Source organism: Stigmatopora argus, chromosome 1, assembly GCF_051989625.1.
Source record: "Stigmatopora argus isolate UIUO_Sarg chromosome 1, RoL_Sarg_1.0, whole genome shotgun sequence".
NCBI classification, from domain to species: domain Eukaryota; kingdom Metazoa; phylum Chordata; class Actinopteri; order Syngnathiformes; family Syngnathidae; genus Stigmatopora; species Stigmatopora argus.
In genome coordinates, this window is record NC_135387.1 from 3,918,597 (window position 1) to 3,946,446 (window position 27,850).

The 27,850-nt window shown below is 41.9% G+C and overlaps 1 protein-coding gene across 1 annotated transcript; it reads right to left on the reverse strand.

Annotated features, from left to right (window-relative positions):
• Positions 1-861: 861 nt before the first annotated feature.
• Positions 862-27,816, reverse strand: ddx23 (DEAD (Asp-Glu-Ala-Asp) box polypeptide 23). Its single transcript, XM_077600772.1, has 17 exons — positions 27,668-27,816; positions 26,729-26,886; positions 26,524-26,631; positions 26,140-26,233; positions 26,003-26,068; positions 25,279-25,417; positions 25,060-25,193; positions 21,035-21,147; positions 10,576-10,719; positions 10,284-10,509; positions 10,012-10,157; positions 9,194-9,371; positions 8,337-8,579; positions 8,112-8,263; positions 7,934-8,042; positions 1,411-1,585; positions 862-1,311 (listed from the first exon to the last, which is right to left on the reverse strand). Exons 2-17 carry the CDS (start codon positions 26,884-26,886, stop codon positions 1,088-1,090), a joined length of 2,409 nt encoding a protein of 802 aa, XP_077456898.1. The 5' UTR covers positions 27,668-27,816; the 3' UTR covers positions 862-1,087.
• Positions 27,817-27,850: the final 34 nt, after the last annotated feature.

Here is a 27,850-nt window from a genome sequence, read left to right on the forward strand (position 1 = left end):
GTTTGCTGTTGTATTGCCTTCAAAATATTCCCAAAATGATGCACACAAATGTCCTCACAATAGGATAACGCACGACCACTTGCCAACGAGAAAGTCTTTAAAGAACGATCACGGGAGCTTCTTTCCTTAGAAATAACAGGAAATACAATAGTTGAGCTTACCCACGTATTGATTGTGGGTAATGAAGTTTTATTCTGAGAAAGGTTGCCATTGCCTATGGGTGTTGTGTGCACGAGTATACTTCATTACCCAGAAAGCCCTCTATTTGCCCACGCATGCGCGTTGTGCGTTTCCTGGTCTTAGGAGAAACTCGTCTGAATTAATCGTTCCGTGCTCGTAAATATTGTTATACACGAAAGATATGCAAAAAAGACCTGGCTTGGTCGCATCACGAAATTTTGATCGCATGACGGGCGAATTATTCGATCGAAATTTCCGCCGTAAAACGAGAATTTTGTATGACGAGCGGTCGTATGACGAGGTAACACTGTATATATATATATATATATATATATATATATATATATATATATATATATATATATATATATATATATATACATATATATATATACATATATATATATATATATATATATATATATCAGCAACACACTTATTTATTCATGTATTTATTTTATTTATTAATTTACTTATTACCTATCTATTTATGTCTAAAATGCCTTTCCTATATCTGCATTCTCACCCTCTTGCTACTGTGACAACGAAATTTCCCGAATACGGGATGAATAAAGTTATCCAATCCAATCCAATATAGTACATATTATAGTGATTGAAACAGTAAAAACTAGTGGGACAGGAAAAAAGACTATGATGATATTTATTTACTACACAAACAACTCATTTTAATATCAATATTTATTTGTGATTGAATTGTATGTTTCCAACTTCAAGCACAAAATATTGACTTTACAAAGATGTCCTTAAAAGAAATGTTTTAATCTCTTGCAAATAGGATTTGTTTTCTGGATGGTAGCCGTCCTGAATACAAAAGTCACATTCTAACCAAATGTTTAACAGAATTAAAATGAAAAATACACTCAATAAAGTCATTTGGAGATGTTGTTTAGGCAAATATTGTCTCCTCTCGCCTCTTCTTGGTCAAAATGGTTCCAGGTTTGTGCTGAGCATCTGGGTGGTTAGCCAACTCTGGGGGGCATGTTGACACAGGGCTCTCGAGGATGGCCTGCTTCAAGTCATAGAAGACAGCCGAGTCCTCCTTGGTGAGGAAAGTCATGGCCATGCCACTCTTACCGGCACGACCGGTACGACCAATACGATGGATGTAATCTAAGAGAAATCATCAATGAAATGTCACTCTAGATGTCCAGAACACATCAAAATGCATTCCCAAAAATATTATTTGATGTAGTGTGGCGAGCATCTTACCCTCAATGTTTTTAGCCATGTCATAGTTGAGGACCATGGACACATCTTGGATGTCGATACCTCGACCGGCCACATCAGTCGCCACCAGAATGTCTTTGGCACCCGCCTTTAGGTTGGAGAGAGCAAACTCTCTCTGCTCCTGACCTTTGCCACCGTGCAGTGTGCAAGCATTATACTGTGAAGAGAGATTGCAACAATTTCAGTTGTTATGAACACTTACAGAATTTTTTTTTAATTATTACGGGCATTATTAAAATTGTTACGGTACAGTACGATGACAATATTTTTTGTATGACTCTCGAAAGAAAGGTAAAAGATTATGATTAAGGATAGGGATTATTCAAAAGTGATGGAATTCCAGTAAAAGTTATTTGGAATTACTGTAATTTTTGGACCACCAGACTATAAGCCACGCCCACCACATTTTTAAGAAAACTGTTCACAAAGAACAGAGGCATCAAGCCTGCCAAAGCAGACTACAGTGAGTAGAAGGGCAACTTGACAACCCCCGAACGATGTGGCAAAGCATACGGACCCTCACCAACTACATGGGCCGAGCTGCGACTCCTGCAGACTCAGATGGGCACAGGCAGAGGACCTAAACAACTTTTTTGCCCGCTTAGAGTCCCAAGCCCACCACCCGGTCACACCACCTCAACCTCCAGTACATCCCACATCAAGCTCGGGAAGAAGCTCCCCCCACTCAATGTGGAGGTAGTGGATGAGAGACGTGTGCTCCGTGCAGTCAACCCCAGGAAGGCCACAGGACCGGTTGGAACACAAGGCAAAGTACTTAAGGCCTGTGCTGACCAACTGGCAACAGTCTTCACAGACATTGTCAATCTTTCACTAGAACAAGCCTGCGTCCCAGCCTGTCTAAAATCGGCCACCATCATCCCAGTACCCAAAGAAGTCACCCGCTAATAATCTGGGCGACTACCGCCCAATAGCTCTCACACCAATAATCAATCACTCAGTGCTTTGAAAAATTGGTACTGAAACACATCAAAACCTGTCTTCACCTCATCCAGGACCCACATCAGTTTGCATATTGGCTGAATAGATCCACCAAATATGCAATAACCACCCCCTCCACGCTGCACTGAGCCACCTTGAGAAAAGAGGGAGCTATGTCAGAATGCTTTTCATCGACTACAGCTCAGATTTAAACACCTTAAGATCGGACATTCTAATCCCCGAGTTGCTAATCTGGAGCTTCCACCTTCCACATGCTCCTGGATTAAGGACTTCCTGGTCAACCGACCCCAGCACGTGAAGCTGGGTCTCCACCTATCATCTGCCCGAACGCTCAGCACCGGCTTGCCCCACGGCTGTGTGCTGAGTCCACTAGTCTACTCGCTCTACACACACGACTGCAGACCCACGCAGCCTGAGAACATCATAGTGAAATTTGTGGACAATACAATGGTGGTGAGGATGATCCCAGGGGAGAATGAGAAGGCCTACACAGATGAGGTCCTTGGACTCAGCGAGTGGCACGCTTTCAAAAACTTGGCGCTGAATGTCTCCAAAACTAAAGAACTCATCCTGGACTTCCGACGGAACACGACTGATTCGTCCCCCCTGTATATCAATGACGAATGTGTGGAGCAAGTGGAGACTTTCAAATTCCTCGGGGTCCACATCTCTGCTTATCTCACTTGAGCGGCAAACACCACAGCACTCACTCGTCAAGAAGGCGCAGCAGGGGCTAGATTGAGCAACCAAACACCAACCTGCTGATGACCATCTACAGGTCTGCCATTGAGAGCATGCTGACCTACGCTGTGTCAGTGTGGCACTCAAGCTGCCCAGAAGCCGACACTAAAAGACTACAGAGGGTGATAAACACAGCCCAAAAGATCATTAATTCCCTAACCTTTACAGCATCTACAATTCCCAGTGCCTTAGAAGGGCAGAGAGATCATAAAAGACAATACGCATCTCGGCTTTCACCACTTCAACCTGCTCCCCTCTGGAAGGCGCTACAGAGCTATAACATGGAATGTGGGATGCACTGTTTGGACAAACGTAGAGTGAGAATGTTAACATAAAACATCCACTCATCCATAAATCACGCTTTACCTATTCTATGCTACCCGAAACACTTTTTTTCCTGTTGTAACAGAAAAACTGCGAGACACGATGGTGCTGGACGCGCTGACCAAATGTAGTTGTAAGGTAGGACGACTTTCCACGTCATTTACAAACGTCATTTTCGGAAGAATTTCTGCGAGTAAGTTTCCAGGTGCACACACACACCCAGATATCCATCCATAAAAACGCTTTATAAGGATTATAGAATAGATAAAGCGTGATTTATGGATGGGTGGATGTTTTATAACTCCCGTCACGACAGAAAAAAAGTGTTCCGGGGAACTCCTGGAAACTCGCTGGCGGAAATTCTTCCGAAAATGACGTTTGTAAATGACGTGGAAAGGCGTTCCACCTTACGACCAATCAGCCACGCGGTGCGTTAAGGGCACATCATGTATAAACAACGATTCATACATCAACGGTGCTTTCAGCTTTAACAAATAAAAGATTGAGTTTACACACTTAGAGAAGGTGAAGAAATTCATTTGTCTATCAGGATCCGACAGCCGTTTCTGACCACCATAAAAAAATTCAACTGTCTGTGTTGCACGGTTTGGACAAACATAGTGAGAGAATCTTTACATACACACACATCCATAAATCACGCTTTATAAGGATAATGGATTACTATTTATTATTTATTTATCATTACTATATATTGATTATCTATGTGTTTGTTTGTTGTTGTGAGCAAACTATTCCAGAAAGGGCCGCAGTGGGTGCTGGTTTTCGTTCCAATTTATAAGAGGAAACCATCCAATCTGGTATCTTAGAAGTGCAATCAGTGGATTGCAATCAGGTGCTTCTTCTTTCAACAGAAACCTTATTGGTTAAACTGTTTGTGTTGGATCGGTTGGAACAAAAAGCTGCACCCACAGCAGCCCTGGAGGACCGCTTTGCCCACCTCTGCAATAGACTCAGCGAGTGTTGTGCTCTCAACAACTTGGCGCTGAACGTCTCCAAAACCATGAAACTCATCCTGGATTTCAAACATGGGAATAGAGCAGCCGCAAGGGAATTTTAGATCAACGATCTGTTAGCAAATGGAGGAAGCAGGAGAACGAGCTTCGCCAAGTCAAGAAGAAGAAGCTGAGTTGATTTGCGCGTGCCCATCTCGCAGCAGCGGTGAAAAACCAAGTCACGAAAATGAACTCTGAGCTTGCCGTCATTCCCGGAGGCTTAACTAAAGCGCCGGGCTAGTTACGCCACTATTTGCGAATGGATTGTGGCCGCTTGGACAAACATGTCTGCTTGAACTGTTGTTAAAGGCACTAACAACAGATGCTTGAAAACCGTTGGACATCGGCATCAACACAGCTTTACGAAGGGTGGCAGGCAGCGCCGGGCTAGTTGCGCCACTATTTGCGAATGGATTGTGGCCGCTTGGACCAACGTGTCTGCTTGCACTGTTGTTAAAGGCACTAACAACAGATGCTTGAAAACCGCTGGACATCGGCATCAACACAGCTTTACGAAGGGTGGCAGGCAGCGCCAGGCTAGTTACGCCACTATTTGCAAATGGATTGTGGCCGCTTGGACGAACGTGTCTGCTTGCATTGTTGTTAAAGGCACTAACAACAGATGCTTGAAAACCGCTGGACATCGGCATCAACACAGCTTTACGAAGGGTGGCAGACAGCGCAGGGCTAGTTACGCCACTATTTGCGAATGGATTGTGGCCGCTTGGACGAACGTGTCTGCTTGCACTGTTGTTCGAGCTTTTGCCAAAGCCAGCATCATTTCTGTGGAGCCACATGGGAATGACAGTGACTCTGACAACGAAGAGAGGGAACCCGGCGTTTTTGATGAATCGTTTGGACAATAGTTCAATTCGGACACAGAAAATGAGGACTTTGATGGATTTTTGGGTGATGATTGATCAAAAAACGCGAGTACATTGTAAAATGGCTAAATAAAGTACAACCGAACTCAGTTTTGCTTCCGTTGCCTTTTTAAAAATGTGTTTTTAGCATGTGTCCGTATGTTTAAGCTGGTGTATGTTTTGCCATGCCTGGCTGTGCCTTTAAATGCGGTGCGTCTTTTGTGTGTGTCAAATACAGAAATAGCACTAGTTACTGACACTGCGCCTTTAAATGCGGTGCACCATATAGTCGTGAAAATACGGTATTTATACACAGGGCACATATTTACTCACATAGTCTAACCCTAAGTCTAAAATTTACTACAAAGTGGACGGCTTTCTGACACGACTGGATCAAAGGAGAATGCGCGTGCGCATGTTTTTTTTTTTTTTTTTTTTTTTTTTCATTCAAGATGGCGCCGTCACGCGGAAGCCAGTGACAGTAGCTCTGTATGTTCTTATGTTTTTCGTGTTTTACAGCCCTTCTATCTTTTTTTAAATTACATTTTAAGATTTCTTAATACATTCCTCTTTACTTTACTTTGTACTTTATACTTTTTACTTTAATGTTTTTGCAACTTTCTTTGTTCTGTGAGCCTGGCTTCTTTCGGCTACTTCTTTGTTGGAACCATTCAGCCATGCCTACGCTGTCACCCACATGGGACTAGCTGTTACAATACGCAGCAGAAAAGAGCAACACCTTGGTGCCGCCGGAGATTCGGAGCTGGACAAAAGTGCCGGGAGAAGAGGCAACACTTCTGACATACCATTCGATCATGGTATATGGAAGATCTGTCGGCGCTTGCCAGCAACGGAGCCGAGGGGCTCTACTCTGCTACTGTTGTCTTCAGCTCCAGACTACTGAGGAACTGTGCGGATAAGCTTGGAAGAGTGACTCTGCATAGTCTCTACCTCGGTCCCAGTCTGCAGAAGTCCCCCATCTTGTGGAAGACTTCCCGTGTGTGGTTCCGGTTTTTGTCCAACTTTGCAACGTCTTTTTGAGTCTGTATCCGTTTTAGCTACCACAACCAAGATGGCGCCATTCAAGTGGAAGCCGGCGGCGGTAGCTCCGTCCACTCTTGCTCAATTTGTTTTTGCTGCTTTTCTGTCTTAATGATTTGATTTGGTGATTCTCAATGAACCCATTTACTTTGATTTGCTTTGTACTTTGTGCTTTTGCTTAGTTGTTCTGTCTAATCACCCTCTTGCTACTGCCACAATGAAATTTCCCGAATACGGGATGAATAAAGTTATCCAATCCAATCCAATCCAATACTGCCCTGTCCACATCAGCTAAAGGCTCCCTTTAATCATTGCAATTCCACTAATTAAGCGATAAAAACCATACAAATGCAAGGCGGCACATATTTTCACAGACACAAACACACACGCACACTCATCGGGGACACCTAAAAGTCTAAAATGTACTACAATAGCTTTCTGACACCGTCGGGTCATGGGGAAATGCGCGTGTGCATGCCATGCTTTGACACGTGATTTTAAGACATTAATAAATCATTTTCTTATAATTTTCTGTCATTTTTGTGTGGAGTCGTACAGTCGTACCTCTACTTACGAAATTAATTGGTTGCAAGACTTTTCGTAACTTGAAAAATACATAAGTAGAGGTGTACTTTATGTGTAAGTTCTCTAATTCGGTCCACGGTCCTCACACAGCTACCAACTAAACCCTTTAAAATTGGTCAAAGTGTCCCAATTTTGTATGAAAGATGTGAGGAAACACGCAAAAATGGGAGAAAAATTACAAGGAAATGATTTGTTAAGGTCTTAAAATAAAGAAAGCACATGAAAATGTGCCCGGCACCACTGAAATATCTCCCTCCACGGCTGTTGTAGATGTAATACCTGTGTTTATCCGGCAGGTGGCGGCACGAGCCCATTCTACCAGGGCCGAAAGCCGTCCACTTTGTAGAACATTTTAGACTTTTACATGTGCCCTAAGTGTGTGTGAAAATATGTACCACGTTGCATTCGTACAGTTCTTAATTGCTTAATAAAGGGAATTCAAAATAAAATAATGAATAAGGAAATGCATTTACTTTTTGGGGGATTTCGTAACTTGGAACTTTTTCGTATCTCGAGTCACTCATTTGCATATAAAACATTTCGTAACTTGAAACTTTTGTACCTAGGGGCATTCATAAGTAGAGGTATGACTACTGCTCTACTTACGAAATTCTAAAGTTATGAAAAACGTTCTGGAGCCAATTAATTTCGTAAGCAGAGGTACAACTGTACTTGTATAATGATAATAAAAGCATTCTATTCAATTCAAGGCCTCATATCACAAAAAATAGCTTAAATTCCATTTCGCTGTTTCAAAAAAATTTACAGTACTACTGCGGCATGACGTCACGAACAGAGGCAATACTGGTTTTGCCTTTACTCACATGCCCTCTGATGGCTACCTTACTCGTTTTTCATGGATCCGTGTGAGTCTTGACTTATGATTTAATTGCGATGTAAAAAAATCTGTGATATGGGGCCTTTAAAACAAATGTATCTCAGGTGTAGTTCCACATTTAATAATACACAATGACTTACGCCCATTTTTTCCAAGGACTTAGCCAGCACATCGCATCCCTTCTTTTGGTTCACAAAGATAATGATGGGGGGCTCGAAACCATGTGCTAACACCTCCAGCAGTTTCTTCCTGTACCACAAAAATAACAAGACCCGGTGTCAGAAATCTGGCGCTAGTCGTTATGGTCGTGCATCTCACCTCTTCTCTCCCTCTGACATGAGCAGCACTTTCTGTTCAACTCTCTCGTGAGGTTTGCCCGCAGACCCGATGTACACCACGGCAGCACGTCTCAGGTAGCTCCTAGCCAGCCTCTCCACAGCCGGAGGCATGGTTGCTGTGAACATGACCGTCTGCGAGGCAACAATCAAAAATTAACAAGGACAGATGGAGCGTGTAAACGGCAAAGTAAAGGGATTTACATACTTGTCTGTACTTATGTTTCCCGGACTCAAAGTTCATCGTCATTTTCTCCGGATCCTCGGCCTCCTCAGTGTCAGGTTTCTGATTGGTCACTGGGATGTACTCCAGAATTTTTTGGACGTCTGGCTCAAAACCCATATCGATCATACGGTCGGCTTCGTCCAGGACCACGTAGGTGCAGCGGCCCAGGACCAGGTAGCGATTCTCCAGTACGTCAATTAGACGACCAGGGGTCGCAATAACAATCTGTTGGAACATGTGGGCAGACCTTTTTATCCTCTCAGCACGGTATCCATAGAATACTCACTGACTACATGTCGGGGTAGTCAGTAAAACCCTTTTTCCAGTGTTGGCGATTGAGATTATGATTGATTTTAGCCAAACGCTTCATTTTGTTCCAACTACTGTGACTCCAAGAACACTAACTTGGATAATCTGAATAAAAGCTCGACCAACAAAATGTTGATCATTTATTCCGAGTCAAGAATAGTAACATACAAACATTTTTGGTTACAATATGCTTTTAATATATTTGTTTAAATGATCTACTATAGCAATAGAAGCAGGCATGTCTAAATGGGATTATTGATTAATAATCTTACCAGTGATCTTTTTTTCTCCCGGTGCTAGGGTAATACTAAACTTTCCTGCAAGCTCACAGTTAATTGCGGCCATCTCAACCCCTCACCAGTTAGCACGCAGATACCAATATTCGGTTTTAACACAGGTTGTACCTGTGTCACGATACTATCGTCTCACACCACGTGAGAGCATTGTGACTCGGAAGTTTGTAATTCGATTTGCACAACTGAAGTTCAAGACCCTATTAAATAAAAAGTCAGAATTCAGTGGCATCTCACCTCACAGCCCATCCTTAGACGGAAGCCCTGGTCCTCTCTGGAGATTCCTCCAATAACAGCCACAGTTCGGATACCCAGTGGTTTACCAAACTTGATGGTTTCTTCCTCAATCTGCTGTGCCAACTCACGGGTTGGGGCCAGGATGACGGCGTAAGGGCCCTGATCTGAATCCTCGATCCTGTACCGAGGATATGCCATAGATGGAATTGAGGGGCACCGAGGAAGACAAGATACCAATATTTTTTCTTTTACCTGCATTGTATCACAGACATGCCAAGTTTATATTCCTGGTAGTCTCCCTGATAATGTTAGGAATAAGACGTGTGCGCCTATGTTGATGTGAAGAGTTGTGGTCTTCAAGTCTACCCATGTTATTCTCTGATAAACAAGGCATTTAATACATCAAGCCTCAATGATTAATCGTGCAATTATGTTATTTTACTAAACTATGTCTTGTTCGAGAATTCAAAAAAAGAGTTTGAGAAGTGTTGAGCATTATTATTAAGGTATTCTATCGTGTTTTAGTATATGTAATCCTAAGTAGCAAGAGGCTACAGCCAGTCGCGAGTGGCTCAGTGGCTAGTACAGTGCATGTACAACTTTCTTCAGGTACATTGTTATTGCTAAATGTGTGATTAGTTGAAGTCATGTGAATACTTTTGATATGTTGTATGATAAATGTTCTTTATATAAAACATTTGCGATTTCAATGCGTCACTGAATAGGTAAAACAAAAAGATGTCATTTGTCTGAGTTAATTTAGTTATCATAACCTTCTCCCTGAAATAGATTTTGGAACTTGGGATGTCTGGTATCACCTGTCAATTTTCGGTAGGGTGGTGATCCAGACGAGCAGAGGGATGAGGAAAGCAGCGGTTTTACCGCTGCCTGTCTCAGCCACACCAATGATGTCACGGTTCTGCAAGCCAATAGGGATAGCCTGTCTCTGAATGGGGGTTGGTTCCTGAATGTTGAGAGTGGGAAAAAAATTTGCAGGATAAAAAAAAAATGCACAGATGCCACCCTGTGACACCATGTAGTAGGAAAGTTGCATTGATATTAGCTAGCTGATATGAGTCAACATGCTAACCTTGTAGCCACATTTGTCGATGACCTCAAGGATGTGTGCTGGCAGCTGGTACTCCTTCCAGTTCCTGATGGGATTCGGAATCTTTCCTCCCTTTGTGGTGATGCTGTAGTCCTCACGAAAGATTCTCCAGTCTCTGTCCGTCATCTCATCCAGCTTCTTTTGAGACCAGTGCCGGTCGTCCCAGCGCTGCTTGGCTTCTTTTTTACGCATCTTCTTTAGTCTTGTCCTGAGAGCAATGAGGCAGACAGAGGTTGAGTTGGGGTGAGGAGGTGGGAGAAGAATGTATACTCACTCTTCCTGCTCCTTTTCCTCCATTGTGCGCCTTTTCTCCATCAGGTCACCATAGAATCGTGACTGCTCTCTTTTCTGTTGTTTGAGGTCTATTCCGGCGATGAAGCCACGTCCATAGAGCTGCACCGAATGTTTTTCCTTGTATCTGTGGCAACATTACATTGATCATAATTAATATTGTTTATGTATGTTAACGTAGTCTGAAAAAAGTTCAAATATTCAAGGGTGCCATGCAAATTGTCCAGAAATAATATACATTATTGTCCTTTAGTCACAATTACTGATTTACAATAAATGGTAATTGTTGGGTTAATTCTGGGATGTTACTATATGTTCATTTGGAATTAATGGAATAAAGCCAAAAGGAAGTTTTATTAAGGAGATCATGTGCAAATTTATAATATAGGGGGGAATGTTGGGGTAATTCATTATTATAAATGTGTTTGCAATGAATATAAAGCCTTATAATATTATGCTTACTATATTAATCAATATATTTGCTTATTAGGAATAGTAATACTCATCCTAAATGTGTAACTATATTAAACAATATAGTTATATGTGTTGATCGCTTCCAACGAAGACAAACGCCTACGCCAAGGTCGCTCTCCAGGACAGAAGCAAAGGACATAAAACAATCCACTGAGTTCTTGCTCCGAGGACTGATTACTGGAAGATACGCGTCGACCTCTTCCCCAGATGCGAGTTCAACAGGGAAGATCGGTGAAGGACGCTTAAATTGTTGTTGGCTCAACGGATGGCTATCAATCAACTTGTATATTGTTTTTCCTTTGTGACGCTTGATATGGAATTGTTTTGTTTCTTGCTTACGCAATTGGATCGATTACTCGCATATTGTTTTAATTTGTGACGCCAGGTTGACGCTTGGGTTGCTTGATTATGGAATTGTTTTGTTTCTTGCTTACGCAAATGGAATTGATAACCTTGTAATTGTTTTGATTTGAAGCCTTAAATAGGCAGGACATAATGCCGCTCTTTAGAATAATCTTGGGTGGGGCGAGCTGCCGGATGTATTCTCTCTTGCAAGAATTAAATGTGATGTGACTACAGATGCCTTTTTTATTGAAAGCTGAATTGGGAAAACCTAAGGAATAAACCTACTATTGGATGAACCTAACATTTGGTCCTTCGAGTAGCCGGGGTCAACACATCGATAGGGAATCCAGACGCTGCGGTTTAATATCTGGAGTGACCGTGCACGGCGAGAATCCCTTTTCCAGGCCGGACTATTTCTCAGCAGCGCCTGTTTTCTAATCGGTTGACGACTATCCTCTTGGTAAGCATCTTTCGACATTTCTGCCGAGTCCGCGTGTGATGGCTGCATATTGTTGACGGGTTCCGAGTGCGCGAAGGGCATCACACGCGAAGGCCTTATTTTGAGAAGTAAGGCTCGCGTCCTGGGGATTAGCGATTTTAAAACCCTGGGTATACTAGTCGATGCCAGGTAACGAGACAGAGCATGAGTCTATAAAACTTGGGGCAGTTCGGGGTGTCCTGTACCGCGGTCCGGATAGGTACAAATATAACTCTGACAGTATATCAGGCTAGGGTATACATTTGTGTTGCGTGTGTTACGTGTGTCGTTCCGCGGAAAAAGACGGTGTCACATTGCATCTCCTTGCAAGTTCGCCGCAGAGTTTGTTGAAAGATGTTTTTCCTTTTTTAATTAAATATTACTAATAATGATTTAAAAGGTTTGAATCATTATTCCAACATTTGGTATGTCCTTCCGCGGAAAAAATAAATAAATTTACTAACTGATAACTGAGTGCACGCGAGCTCCATCCAAAGATGGGCAGCTCGAATAAAAAAGCGGCTAGAGACGACGATCCAAAACAGCGTCTGCCGTGTAGAGATTGAAATTTGTTGAAAATCAAAGCGCTACAAGGGTTAAACACCTAAATTTATGGATAAACAAATATGGGTTTGCTGGCCAGCTTAAATATGCATGAAATATTAAAACCTGCAGGATAAAATAGGCACTAAGCATAGAAGTAATCTATATAATATGTGAAGGGAGATACAAGCGAGGCGGCTTGTTCCACAGAAAAAAGGAGTGATAAAACGGGTCCGTTGTGTGAAATAAAAAATAAAAGATAGCGCGGGCTACTCGGCTGACGGGGGAGGATAGGAATGTAAGCCAAGAAGTTGGAAAAAAAAAACAAGTAAATCGGGTTTTCAAAAATACTATGTGCGTGATTGCCTGGACAAAAAGTCTCTAAAAACAAGGCAGGCCTGCTCAAAATGATTTGAATGAGGATGTTGAGCTAAATTTTAAACCAGAGATCACATTCTTTGTGAATGAATTCAATTGGAATTTTTTGTGTGATGCTGAAAGTTGTAAAATTGCAATTAAAATGGTTATTTCCAAGTGCTAGGCATGCTTTGTTAATAGTAACTAAATGTACTGGAATGAAATGGCTTATTGTGGCTTATCCTGGTTTCGTTCCCGTCTGCTAGCGGGAATATTTTGGTTAACAGAAATACAAAACAGCAAATTAAATGTTTAGCGGGGTTGCCAAAACTGCGTTTTTTGTCATACTCTAAACTTGCCAAATAATGTGTTGATTGGGGGGAAGCGCTCTGTTTTGGTGCGGCGGACCGCACAAGCGACTAAAAATTTTGGGGGACCCCTTCCGTGGAGAATATTACAATTATTGGCCTTGAGCGCTGAAGCAAACTTGAGGGCAGAAATGGGTTTTGCTATGATATAGTTGTGCTTGCAGCATATTGTGCGTTGTAATTGTACACAGGAGGTGAAACATTGTGCAGAAAGAAAAAGAGGTCGCTTAGGAATGTCAACATTGATAAGCTGCTTCTGCAGCGAGCGTGAAGGTCACAGTCAGCGGCTAAGGGCGCGCTTCCGTTTAAACATTTCAGAATAAGACAAGGGATGCAGGGTTCCGCGATGATCTTCGCATTTATTTTTGGGATTTAATCAGAAATGTCTTTCGAGGTGATAGAAAATCTGTTTGGCAAAGATTGATTTGGTAAAAGCTTTGGAATTGGGAATAATACTATTATTATTATTTTATTTTTTGTTTTGTGAAGTTCAAAGGGCTCTTGATTGAAGAGAGCTAGTTTTGGAGGATAAAACGATATTATTACAGTTTTTGAATGGTTGGATACTTCAATATAGGTGATTGGCTGGTTAAAGAAAAATGAATGGAATTTTGTTTTTGTTTTTTTTACAATATTATGGCATATTGGTGACAATTTGAGGGTCCTCTATTAAGCATTGAAAATTGTAATTAGGAAATGCCTAGTAAAAGGTTGATTTCTCTAATTTAATTATTGTAGATTTTCCTTGCGGTAAACAGGGAGCTATAAGAAATGGCTCTTATCTTAAGTAAACATAGTATGGGGTGATTTGCAATTTATGTCTTAGGTATTAAGGGTTATTTGGTTGTTAAAGAAATCAGACATGAAATTAACAATGCGGAAATGAGAAATTTCATGGCATTCGTCCAAATTGTTAGGTAAATTGAACCTGGCTGGGGTAGATAAGATAATTGGTTAAGGATAGGCATGGTTTCCCTAGAAGAAACATGGAGCGTCTTTAGGTGCACAAAAGACTTTCCTTGTTTGACCTGAAGGGGGCGTATGCTTTGCTATAGGTCATATTGATGACTATTGGGACGTTATTACTGTCTATTGCTTTAGAGGCATACACATTAAGAATTTAGCCAAAACTTACTGCATTGCAATTATGGGGTTAATACACCTGAATGTTACGGTGATAACGATTGGCAATAACAAGCTTAGATAAAGGGGAATATCTACAAAAAAAATAAAATCTAAATTCAGGTGGGGCCTTTCATGGTGTGAAACAAGTGATGAAATAATGTCTATGTTTTAAAAATAACATCTCCAAATTATAAAATATCAACCTTGGAGAAATGCTTTAAGTAGATGGGTTGACTAGAATGGGCAAAATTCGATAACATTGAAAGGGGGGTAACTTAATGCAGAACAATGAGATAAAGTTTTTTTACAAACGGTTAAAATACTAAAAGGGGGTGTGTGTGTGTTTCAATGTGTCACAACTTTTCCGTTATTGCATTATTGGCGAATAGATATGTGGCATGTGGATCTAATACATTAATTATCTAGTTTCTTCAGGCATCAATTTTGCGGTTCGAGGATCTACTAATGCGGAGTGGATCCAGACCTTCCGGAGTGTGGAGTATTCCTGGTGTCCTCAAGAATTCGTAGGTTTTCTCTGGGTACTCCAGTTCTACTCCAACAAACCAAAATTATGGATGATTGGGGGAGCACTCAAAGCAAATTCCTTGATTATGAGTGCGAGCGTGGATGAGTGTCTGTCTTTTGTGTTTTAATTGGCTGGCCACCAAGATATATCAATATTCTAATATCAAGGTGGAATATTTCTGAAATCGCTGATAAGCCTTTCAAGGACGGCGGTGGCAGAGTAGGACAGAAACAAAAAGAAAAGAATTTCGCCAAATGAAATTTTTTGATTTCTGCAATGGGAAATTTTGGGAACCTGGGGGACTAAACAAAAACAAAAGACTTATCTGGGAGGGCTGCCATTTTGAGTCATGGTAAATTTCATGCCCCAAAAAAGGGGGAGGTTATATATATTCAATCTATATGCAGATATATGGCCAAAACACGGGCGATTCCCCCTCATGTCAAGCTACAAAAGCTACATATCCATTTCAAAGGATACATATGGATTTAAACAGATTGGGGAAACCTTGTTGCAGAAACTGGTCTAGATTGGCAAGCTTGGATGACACACCCGTGCAAAAAAAAAAAAAAAAAAAAAAACATCAGGCCTTCGATAAAATTAAACCATACGGTGGGGGCATTACAAATCATTATTCAGACTGACAAATTAACTTGTGGATCCTTGTCTGACGTTTTTCCTAAGTCCATGGGCAGGTGGAGAAGACTCTTTTTACAAAAAAATCTACAATTGTGTCTCAACAACAATGTCTATGGAGACGGTAAGAAAGTCGTCAGAGATGGAAACACCCGGATCCGCCATAGTAAAATTAAAATCTGAAATGACCAGATAATTCATTTCTGCAACGGGGAGTTCCCAAAACGGGAGGCGGTAAGAAAAATTGGTTATTGTTGATGGAAAATGCAGCTATTACTATAAATCAAACCTGCATAACATGTATGGGGCCCCGCCCTCTCTTACGAGCAGTACCCGCGCAAATTACTCCTGATTGTGTAATGGAGATAATGACAAATGAAAATGTAAGCCCCAATTGTGAGAAATGGAATAATGTCTACCCAGTTACAAGAACTTTTCAACACATGTCGCTTTTAAATCATTTTACCTGCTTAAAACCTTACAGGGCATGGTCTGAAGCTGGAGGCGATAAATGAGACGTGGTGTGCCCACGTCCTAAAACCGACTACACCCTGGTACCACGTTCTGACCTATGGTGGTGGTGGGGTCAAAACAAATTATACGACTCCTGCCAAAATGACAGCAGGACTTTGTGCCTTGGTCTCACTGCTGTTACCAGTGTCTGTTTTTCCATCTACAGTAGAGGAGATACAATTGGCTGCACAGAAATCCGGTATGATGGCGGGCCCCTCGCGATGGCGTCGATCGGCATGGAGAGAGGGCGATCCGACATACATTGATGCGATTGGCATCCACGGGGCCTACCAGATGAGTATAAGTTGGCTAATCAGATCGCAGCAGGTTGGGAGTATATTTTTCTTTTAATTACTCCAAACAAAAATGTTGATTGGATAAATTACCTGCATTACAATGTCCAAAAAACTTGGAAACTATACTGAACAGGGATTTGTGGCGATAAAGGAACAATTGGCAGCCACCAGTCTTATGGCGTTCCAGGATCGCATAGCAGTTGATATGCTGCTTGCGGAGCAAGGGGGCGTGTGTGCAATGTTTGGAGATCAATGTTGCACCTTCATACCGAACAACACGTCACCCGGTGGGTCCCTCACCCAGGCCATTAGTGGCCTGCAGACCCTCAACCGCAATATGAAGGAGCATTCTGGAGTCAGAGAATCCGCCCTTGAAAGCTGGTGGCATAAGTCTTTTGGGAGGTATAAGGATTTGGCCAAATCTGTTGCATTTTTCCGTAGCCCTTTTTGCTACGATTTTGACATTATGCGGGTGTTGTATTATTCCCTGCTTAAGATCTTTGATAAGCCGACTTATAACCACTGCGATTGCCCCTACAAACTCTAAATTGCATGATGAGACGTGCTGAGAGCAGCAGTGAATTTCAAGAGCATGGTAGTGCCGAGGATGAAAAATATGGCGAAAATGATTTTGTTTTCTGCTTTCAGACCTGCCGAACGAGTAGGGCCTAAGCGGGCAAAATTAAAACAGCCAACGGAGATATCCCTCTCTTCTTGGATTTGCCATAAAATAAATAACGAACATATAATAAAAAAGGGGGGAATGTTGGGTTAATTCTGGGATGTTACTATATGTTCATTTGGAATTAATGGAATAAAGCCAAAAGGAAGTTTTATTAAGGAGATCATGTGCAAATTTATAATATAGGGGGGAATGTTGGGGTAATTCATTATTATAAATGTGTTTGCAATGAATATAAAGCCTTATAATATTATGCTTACTATATTAATCAATATATTTGCTTATTAGGAATAGTAATACTCATCCTAAATGTGTAACTATATTAAACAATATAGTTATATGTGTTGATCGCTTCCAACGAAGACAAACGCCTACGCCAAGGTCGCTCTCCAGGACAGAAGCAAAGGACATAAAACAATCCACTGAGTTCTTGCTCCGAGGACTGATTACTGGAAGATACGCGTCGACCTCTTCCCCAGATGCGAGTTCAACAGGGAAGATCGGTGAAGGACGCTTAAATTGTTGTTGGCTCAACGGATGGCTATCAATCAACTTGTATATTGTTTTTCCTTTGTGACGCTTGATATGGAATTGTTTTGTTTCTTGCTTACGCAATTGGATCGATTACTCGCATATTGTTTTAATTTGTGACACCAGGTTGACGCTTGGGTTGCTTGATTATGGAATTGTTTTGTTTCTTGCTTACGCAAATGGAATTGATAACCTTGTAATTGTTTTGATTTGAAGCCTTAAATAGGCAGGACATAATGCCGCTCTTTAGAATAATCTTGGGTGGGGCGAGCTGCCGGATGTATTCTCTCTTGCAAGAATTAAATGTGATGTGACTACAGATGCCTTTTTTATTGAAAGCTGAATTGGGAAAACCTAAGGAATAAACCTACTATTGGATGAACCTAACAGTAATAAAGTTTGATTCTATACTATCGTAAACTATTATCTTCTATTGCTTTCTTCCCAATGAATTTCTATCCAAATCTTTTGTACTCTATTATGTATCTTTAATGTGTTCTTTTCTACAGGCATAGTAAAAAAATAGTTAAAGGGGTTTTATTTCCAATTGTTATTTCTGGGAGGACTTCCACGGCGACGCACTCGTAACAGAACAAATTTAAATTAACTTGGATTAATATATACAGACACACTCAAACATACGTTTAATGTAACTTTACACAAAACTGAATTCTAATTTTGTTTTAATTTTTTTTTACCTTTGTTTTCCGGGTTGACTCCACTCGGACGTTCAGCAGGAGTTTGTAAAAGGAACGCATCATGAGTTGTTTGTTTTTGCCTTCCCTTCAAAATATTTCGAAAATGACGCGCACAAATGTCCTCACAATACGATAACGCGCGACCACTTGCCAGCTTGTCAGTGCCTCCTTTCTACAAAATCTGAAAACTCTTGCCACTTCGCTAGCATGTCTTTGATATCCTTTGTAGCCAGGCGGCCCCCCTCTTCCACCTACTCCTCGCTACGAGTTCCCGCAACACTCTCCTGGAGCTCGATTAAATCCTGTGTCATCAGTTCTTAGTGGTGCGGCGATTAGATCATTCACATCTGCCTCGTTAACCTCCAGCCCCAAGGAATTTCCAAGTGACACGATATCATCCTTTATTTATATATTTATTCATGTATTTATTTATTAACCCACTTATCTATTTATGTCTAAAATGCCTTTCCTATTTCTGCATCCTCACCTCCTTGCTACTGTGACAACAAAATTTCCCGAATACGGGATGAATAAAGTTATCCAATCCAATCCAATAACAACGAGCAAGCTCTGTGACACGGGAAAATGCAAGTTCCGCCCAGTGCTCGTAGATATCTGTTATACACGAAAGAGATGCGGCAAAAATACAATGATAAACAGCCTCTCATGTCATGGCCACCTGGCTTTCTCGCATCTCGAAATTTTTCTCGTATCTACAGCTAATTATTTGCTCAAAATTTTCCTTGTATCTTGAACATCTTGTAGGTAGAGCTGCTCATATGTAGAGGTACCACTGTACTAAAATTAGACGGATTTCGTGGAGGGGAGAGAGGGACAGAGAGAGTTTTTGCACGTGCAACGCGCTCGTAACATAAACTAATTTAAATGAACTTGGATTACAATACAGACATACTCAAAAATAAGTTTAATCTAACTTTATGTGACATACTAGAGTGTTTGATCTATTAGTGTGACATACTAGAGTGTTTGATTTATTAATGATTGAATGTTGAGAATGCACAACGAGTTTGGATTGAATGTGCGTATCGGTGTTCGATTGTTGATCCTTGGATCCACATGGCAAGTGTGGGGCATGTTAAAGAAGATCGGTATTCGATTATTGATGTCTTAGCAAATAGCTTGAGGCACGGGAGGTGTGTTGAATCATTACAGTAAAAGTTGGATTGAAGTAACAACAACATCTCACTGTTCTGATTATTTCCCCCTGTGTGTCAAGATCGAATGCAGGGTGTAACATTTACACTAAACTTAATTCTAATTTTGTTGACATTTTTTTTACCTTTCTTCTCCCGGGTTGGCTCTATTTGTCCCGCCTCCACCCTGACTTTCGGCTGCAGTTTTTAAAAGGAACCCATCGAGGGTTGTTTGCTTGTCTTCCCTTCATAATATTCCGAAAATGATGCACACAAATGTCCTCACAATAGGATAACGCACGACCACTTGCCAACGGGAAGTAGTATACTCCTCTAATATTGGCGAGCAAGCTCTGCCACGCGTACATCATTCTGCACTGATTAACGGGGGGAAAAAAACCACTGAAAAAATCCAACGCTCCGCCCAATGCTCGTAGAGACATTTACACGAAGGAATTGCCGGGAGAAAGATAGCAGCCTCTTGCGTCGGCTGTATGCTCGTATATCAAAATTTGTCTCATATCTCAAGGTAAATATTTGCTCAAAATTTTACTCGTATCTCAAATTGCTTGTATGTCGGGGCACTCGTATGTCAAGGTATAACTGTATAGTGCTTAGTCGAAAGTTGCATGAGTGGCTTCCGCTTACGAGTTTCAGTGTGGATTCAGCGGAAGCCACTCTTGCTACTAGGAGTCAGCACTGAAGTAGAAAAATATATATCCAGTGGTACCTCGACATTCGAGTGCCCCGACATATGAGCAATTTGAAATACGAGTAAAATTTCGGGCAAATATTTATCTTGAGATACGAGACAAATTTTGATATACGAGCATACAGCGGACGCGAGAGGCTGCTCATAAGATCATCATGGGCACTGTCTTTCTGGTCGCAACTCCCTTGTGTAATGTCTCTCTGATCTCAACTCCCTCGTGTAATGTCTGTGAGCACTGGGCAGAGCGTTGCATTGTTTTTGCATGTTTTTTTCCCGTTTGTCAGTGCGAATGGCGTATTTACTACTTCTCGTTGGCAAGTGGTCGTGCATTATACTATTGTGAGGACATTTGTGTGTATCACTTTCGGAATATTTTGAAGGGAATACAAAAGCAAACAACCCTCGATAGGTTGCATCTGAACGTCAGGGTGGAGGCGGATAATGAGGCAAATAGAGCCAACCTGGGAGAAGAAAGGTAGAAACATTTAAAACAAAATTGGAATTAAGTTTAGTGTAAGGTTAGATTAAACATATTTTTGACTGTGTCTGCATCGTAATCCAAGTTCATTTAAATTTGTTTATGTTATGCGACGAGCGCTTTGCCGTGCAAAAAGTCCCCCCCCCCTCTTTTTTTCAGAGGGTTGGAACAAATTAATTTGTTTTTAGTTCATTTCTATGGGAAACGTTCATTGGAGTTACGAGTAAATCGACATACGAGCTCAGTCCCGGAACGAATTAGGCTAGTATCTCAAGGTACCACTGTATATATTTTAAATAATTAATAGCAGAAATAAATCTGGAAGTAGTAAATCCGCGATAAGTGAAGTCGCGATAATCGAGGGATTACTGTAGTGACCCCTGAGAGGACGAGCAAGAAATGTCACTCCATAATAGTATTGAAGAACATTTGTGCCATAGATGAAATATCGTTTGTTTGCTTCAAATATAAGCAGGGTGTTGTGGAGTGTCTTATGGGAATGACACTTTGTTCGAAGCTAACTTACATTGGGTTGTAGTCAACTGAGGTGTCTTCAGAAGCATCCCACTCAAAAACAAATTTTCTGTCATTCAGGTGACGCGTTCGGCGGCGTTTCTTCATTCCACCCAAGTAACGTTCCTGTAAAGTTGAAAAGAAATTCATTTTTGCATTTCAATTTTTTTTTTTTTTAGAAGCAATGAACAATTGTTTTGAATATATACAAGATTCTATCTGTTTACATTAGTGTTGTCATCTGATCATTTACTCTGTTGGTTCTTTTTAACCTGTCTGAATACATCCATGTCTTCATACCACAACTTCCCAATACAGTGGTACCTCATCATAAGACCGCTCGTCATACAAAATTCTCGTTTTACGGCGGAAATTTCGATCGAATAATTCGCCCGTCATGCGATCAAAATTTCGTGATGCGACCAAGCCAGGTCTTTTTTGCATATCTTTCGTGTATAACAATATTTACGAGCACGGAACGATTAATTCAGACGAGTTTCTCCTAAGACCAGGAAACGCACAACGCGCATGCAAAAAGAGGGCTTTCTGGGTAATGAAGTACACTCGTGCACACAACACCCATAGGCAATGGCAACCTTTCTCAGAATAAAACTTCATTACCCACAATCAATACGTGGGTAAGCTCAACTATTGTATTTCCTGTTATTCTTTCTAAGGAAAGAAGCTCCCGCGACCGTTCTTTAAAGACTATTTCTCGTTGGCAAGTGGTCGTGCGTTAACCTATTGTGAGGACATTTGTGTGCATCATTTTGGGAATATTTTGAAGAAATGCAAATACAAATGCAGCACAGATCTGGCCCCACTCCTCATAAATGGAGTATGCGTAGACAGGGTCCAGTCCTTCGAATTCCTGGGGGTCCATGTCACGGACAAGCTGTCCTGGTCTACCAACACCACGGCAGTGGTGAAGAAGGCCCAGAAACGACTCAATTTCCTGAGGGTACTCAGGAGGAACAACTTGGACACTAAGCTTCTGGTAACCTTCAATAGAGCCACTGTGGAGAGCATCCTGGCATACTGCATTACAGTGTGGTACGCTGGAAGCACGGCAGCAGACAGAAAGGCCATGCAGAGAGTGATCAACACCGCCCAGAAGATCATATGCTGCTCTCTGCCCTCACTGGATGACATTGCCAGCCCTCGCTACCTCAGCATAGCCGGGAACATTGTCACGGACCAATACCACCCTGGTCACAACCTGTTCCAGCTGCTGCCCTATGGCAGACGCTACGGGTCTCACAAAGCACAGACAAATAGACTTAAGGACAGTTTTTTTCCTACAGCCATCAGGACTCTGAATTTATGTTGGCACGACACACAATCCCTTCTGTGCAATAACAATGTGCAATATCTTAGATTGTGCAATACTTTAGAATTTACCTTGCCAGGATGTGACTTTTTATGCTTTTATATTACTATTTGTTTTTTTTAACTGGGAAAACGCACTTTGTGGAGTAGCACCACCAATTTCGTTATAAGCAGCTGTGTATGATGACAATAAAGGCTTTTGATTTTGATTTGATTTAAGTTTTTCTGAATGTGTTAAATAATTTTACATTTTTAGTCAGTGTGTCTCGGTGTGTGTGTACATATGTTTACTCAGATGCCACTCGCAATTACACCCCTATGGAAAACATATTTGCATTTCTTGTTATTTTCCTGGCTTAACAAATATTTTTCTTGTGTTTTTTTTCTCTTTTTGAGCACACAGAAACTCAGCTGTAATCATCAGCGTGTCTTCACATTCCAAAAATGAGAGACTGACATTTTTAGCCTTTATCAGATTTTTTTTACTGGGAAAACGCACTTTGTGGAGTAGCACCACCAATTTCTTTATACGCAGCTGTGTATGACAATAAAGGTCTTTTGATTTAGCAAAGATATATGTTTAAATGTACTCAATGACCACTGTATAATACTGATGTTAACACCTATATTGGATGTGTGTTGTAAAGGCTTATGTATACGCGTGAATTTTTGGGCCTCACAGTCCTGAGAGAGGATTTGATCCCCATTCCAGACCATCCTGTGGAGTTTGCATTATCTCCATGGGCTTGTGTGGGTTTTCTCCAAGTCCTGCGGTCTTCTCCCACATCCCCAAAACAAGCAGGGTAGGCTGGTTGAACATTTCCCTTAGGTATGAGTGTGAGCATGAATGGTTGTCCGTCTTCTTGTCCCCTGCGATTGGCTTGCCACCAATTCAGGGTGTCCCCGACTGGTGCCACAAGTCAGCTGGGATAGGCTTCAGCACCCCCCGCGACCCTCGCAAGAATAAGTGGTAGAGAAAATGAATGGATTAATGTAATAAGGCTTTAAAAAGGGCTGTCAGTGCTGAGGTTCTGTACGCTGACTGTCAATAATACTACCAGCACTAACTAGTGTTAAAAGTGATGCCATTAGCATTTTCCTCTGTCCACAAAACTGTGCAACTTTGAATCATCCGACCCAAAATACAATTCTGAAGGATCAGATAGCATGTTTCTGAGTGCTTCTGTCAGTCAACAGAAGAATGGTCCAGTATTTTATCCTTTTAAACCAGTCTACATGTGCTTTGTGGACTTGGAGAAGGCCTTCGACCGTGTCCCCTGGGGAGTCTTGTGGGGGGTACTCCAGGAGTATGGGCTTCCGGAACCCCTTATACACGGGGTCCGGTCCCTTTATGACCGGTGTCAGAGTCTGGTCCGCTTAGCCAGCAGTAATTCGGACCTGTTTCCAGTGGGGGTTGGACTCTGCCAGAGCTGCCCTTTGTCACCAATTCTGTTCATAACTTATATGGACAGAATATGTACACGCAGCCGTGACGTTGAGGGGGTCCGGTTTGGTGGCCACAGTATTGCATCCCTGCTTTTTGCAGATGATGTGGTCTGTTGGCTTCATCAGGCCGTGATCTCCAACTCTCGCTGGAATGATTCGCAACCGAGTGTGAAGTGGTCGGGATGAGAATCAGCACCTCCAAATCTGAAACCATGGGGCTCAGTCAGAAAAAGGTGGCATGCACTCTGTCAGTGATCAGGTCCTTCTCCAGGTGGAGGAGTTTAAGTATCTTGGGATCTTGTTCATGAGTGAGGGAAAAATGGAGCGGCAGATCGACAGCCGGATCGGTGCAGGGTCTGGAGCGATGCGGACTCTGCCCTGTGGTGAAGAAGGAGCTGAGCCAAAAGGCAAGGCTCTCTATTTACCGGTCGAGCTACGTTCCCACCCTCATCTATGGTCACAAGCTGTGGGTCATGACCGAAAGAACGTGATCCCGGATACAAGCGGCTGAAATGAGTTTCCTCCGCAAGATGTCCGGATTCTCCCTTAGAGATAGGTGAGAAGTTCGGTCATCCAGGAGGGGCTCAGAGAAGAGCAGCTGCTCCTGCGGATCGAGAGGAGCCAGATGAGTAGGCTCGGGCATCTGATCAGGATGCCGCATGTCCCACCGGGAGGAGGCCACGGGGCTGACCTCGAACATGCCAGGGAGACTATGTCTCCCGGCTACCCCGAGAACGCCTTGGGGTCCTCCTGGAATAGCTGGATGAAGTGGATGGGAGAGGGAAGTATGGGCTTCCCTGCTGAAGCTGCTGCCCCCGTGACCCGACTTAGGATAAAGCGGAATATGAGATAAGATGAGAGAACATAATAATGAATCGACGTACCTACATTTTTTTTATAACGTATCCCTTGTAAAATGATATTTCGCTGTCGAGATGCCTTTAGTACACCATTGTTATCGGAACAGTTGGTATGCCCCATTAGATAGCTTAACAAGGGGAGGAAAAAAAACTTTTTACATTCGTCCTTTTGCCGTTATAAACATGTCTTTATCACACTTATACCATGTTCTTATTGATTTTTTAAAAGGTTGTAGAGGGGTATGGCAGCACATCACTTTTGCAAACGGAGCATACCAACTGTTCTGGTAAGTGAGGGGTTGAGGCTTTTTGTCAGATAAACAACTACATACCACAGTTCTCGTTACTGTTCAAATGGCAACGTGTATCCAAAAGGATACATTTTCAGTGACAAATTTCAAACCTTGATGGCCTGAAGTTCTTTGCCTTTGTCTTTTTCCTCTCTTATTTTTTGTCTTCCATCATCCTCCTCGTTTCCATTGCTCTCTCGATCAATCCGCTCTCTTCGTTCCCGCCTCTCTCTATCTTGCGGATCCTCTGCAAGAGACGTCAGCTGTAAGTACAGACAGCTCCACAGTGCAGCAGACTTAAGTGACTGAGTGACCCAGAGAACAACACACACCAAGCATTTTTCTTCCAATGTCTTGAAAAACTCTTCTCTTCCTCCTTTCCTCATCCATCACCTTCCTTTTCTCCCCGATCTCTTGCTCCCGCCGCTTTAACGCTTCAGCTTCTCGCTCTGCTTTTGATAGGAACTTTGGCTGAAACACAGACAAAGGCACCTTTGAATACTGTGATCCTTCTTCACTTCGCAAATTCCCTACATTGCAGATTTTTTTCTGAGAGACATTAAAAAACAATTCAGAAATTTGAATAAATCTACGGTGAAACTCGCAACCAGAAGCCAACAATACAGACTAAAAGCCTTGTTCTTTCAGTTCCCATGTTATTGTTAACAACTGTTCATTGACAACACCTCATTTGTCACTTAATCAAGACAGACTTCAGTAAAATGTTTAGATCAAAATAACAGAATAGGCTATTTACCGGCTGGTCAAACTCTATGTGCTCAAATAACTCAGCTCACAGCTTGGTCCGAAGGAAAGAAATAGAAGCTTATATCTGTAGTATTTGTGTCAGTGCAATATCCTACAGAACACGTATCCATCGTTCCATATACAGCATATATTAGGCATTTTTCCAATAAAAATGATTGATTTTCTTGAAAAATAAAAAGGCTATAGAATGTGGCTCAGTGAAGTCAAATCTATTGAATTCAGTTAAATACCCCCTGGGGTGATAGAGGGACTTAAGGCTGGGCAAGTTCTCCTCAGAGAACTCCCTACCTTTGCCTCTGCTTCTTCCTCCGCTTTTTTCTTTGCGAGGAGTTCCTCCAAAGATAACGGCTGCACCTGAAAAGAGGGAAGATGGGTTAAACGGCCTTTCCAAATGTTACAACATAAAATTCTCAGCCAGATCAGACCTTTTCTTTTTTCTTTTTGTCATCATCATCTTCCTCTGCTTTTATTTCCTTCTCAACTCTTAGCTTGACATCCTTCGATTTAGGTGAAATACTCCTTGGGAAAATGTAACAAAACAATTTAAAGCGGTCCAACCAATCAAGAGAACACCGTTTCAGCAATCTACTATCCTTCCTACAAGTGCAATCAGTAGATTGCAGTCAGGCACTCTATGTTTTAGCAAAAAACTCATTGGTTAAACTGTCTGTGCTAGATCAGTTGGACCCACTGTGGCCCCTGAGGACCAGTTTCCCCACACCTGATTTGGATGTATGTTTTAGGAGCATTGTAGGAACCCTGAGTTCCCATATGAAAAAAGCCAGTGGGAAAAACATGAAGCTTTGTACCTGGAGCGTCGACTGCGGTCTTTATCACGCCGATTACTATCCTTACGGTTCCTGTCTCTGTCCTTTTCTCTGTCACGTTCCTTTTCCCTGTCTTTTACACGGCGGTCTCTATATTCACATTAGAAAACAAAAGATGATACAAATTAAACTACAGCAACGTACAAAATGTACCATTGTATTTGAGAAGTTCCTAATTAACAGTTACCTCTCTGCAGATTTTGAGTGATTCCGATCACCAGATCGACGCCGTTTGCGAACAGGTGATGGTTTTCGCTCTCTTTCCCGTGAGCGGCTGCGTTTCTTCTCTCTGTCTTTGGTCCCTGAGGAGTCAACATCTTTCTTATCCAAGGAATCGGCTGCCATCTGAAGGGATACAGATTGCACAGAGATGATTGATTGCATTGCCTATGTACAAAGAGATTTCATCTCATTTTCTGAACCGCTTTATCAACATTAGGGTCATGAGAGGATGCTGGAGCCTATCCCAGCTGACTCCGGGCCCGAGGCGGTGAACACCCTGAATCAATGGCCAGCCGATCGCAGGGCACAAGGAGCACTCATACCTAGGGGCAATTTAGAGTGCCCAATCAGCCTACCTTGCATGCTTTTGGAATGTGAGCGGAAACCGAAGTACCCGGAGAAAACCCACGCAGGCCCGGGGAGAACATGCAAATTCCACACAAATGGACGTGACCTGGATTTGAAACCAGGACCCCAGAGCTGTGAGGCCGACGCGCTAACCACTCGCTCCACCGGGCCGCCCTGTACAACGAGATATTTTATAAACTTCCTTAGTCTTTACAATCACATAGCTTGCGCATTAGGTACAGCTGTATCAAAAGAGAATGTATCCTTCCCAGCATGACCATGCCAACTTGGAGTAACATACGATAATGCTGGATATGCATACATGTGCATGTAGATATGGACTTTTAATTGTGTATTTTACGAATAAAAAATTAGAAGATAAGATAACAGAATACGTTTCCTTTCAATCTGCTGTTTCATTGCACATCGTGAAGCACTAGCACGAGCACTACATTGAGCTAAAAAAAAATAGCAACAGAGTAAATTCCGTGTCAACAAAACTTATATTAAGACTGACTTTATATTAAAGCCAAATGTCAATAAATCTTTAACTTACCTATATCACTTGTAAACAAAACACCAGCGTTAAATGTACGTCGTATAACGAAAACTGTATATAATTCGACGCAAGGAAAGTCAACTAAGAATTGTGGGAATTGTAGTATTGAAGGACCTTAGCTTGAGTTGGACATGCCACTTGTAAACTACATTTCCCTGCAAGAAGAAATGCCAAAGTTTT

Coding starts and splice junctions, on each gene's coding strand:
- ddx23 (XM_077600772.1), bottom strand. CDS start 26,886: ATGGCAGCCGATTCCTTGGATAAGAAAGATGTTGACTCCTCAGGGACC. Junction 25,418..26,002: donor AGGAAGAAGCAGAGGCAAAG/GTAGGGAGTTCT, acceptor TCTGTGTTTCAG/CCAAAGTTCCTATCAAAAGC. Junction 8,264..8,336: donor GGAAACATAAGTACAGACAA/GTATGTAAATCC, acceptor GTTGCCTCGCAG/ACGGTCATGTTCACAGCAAC.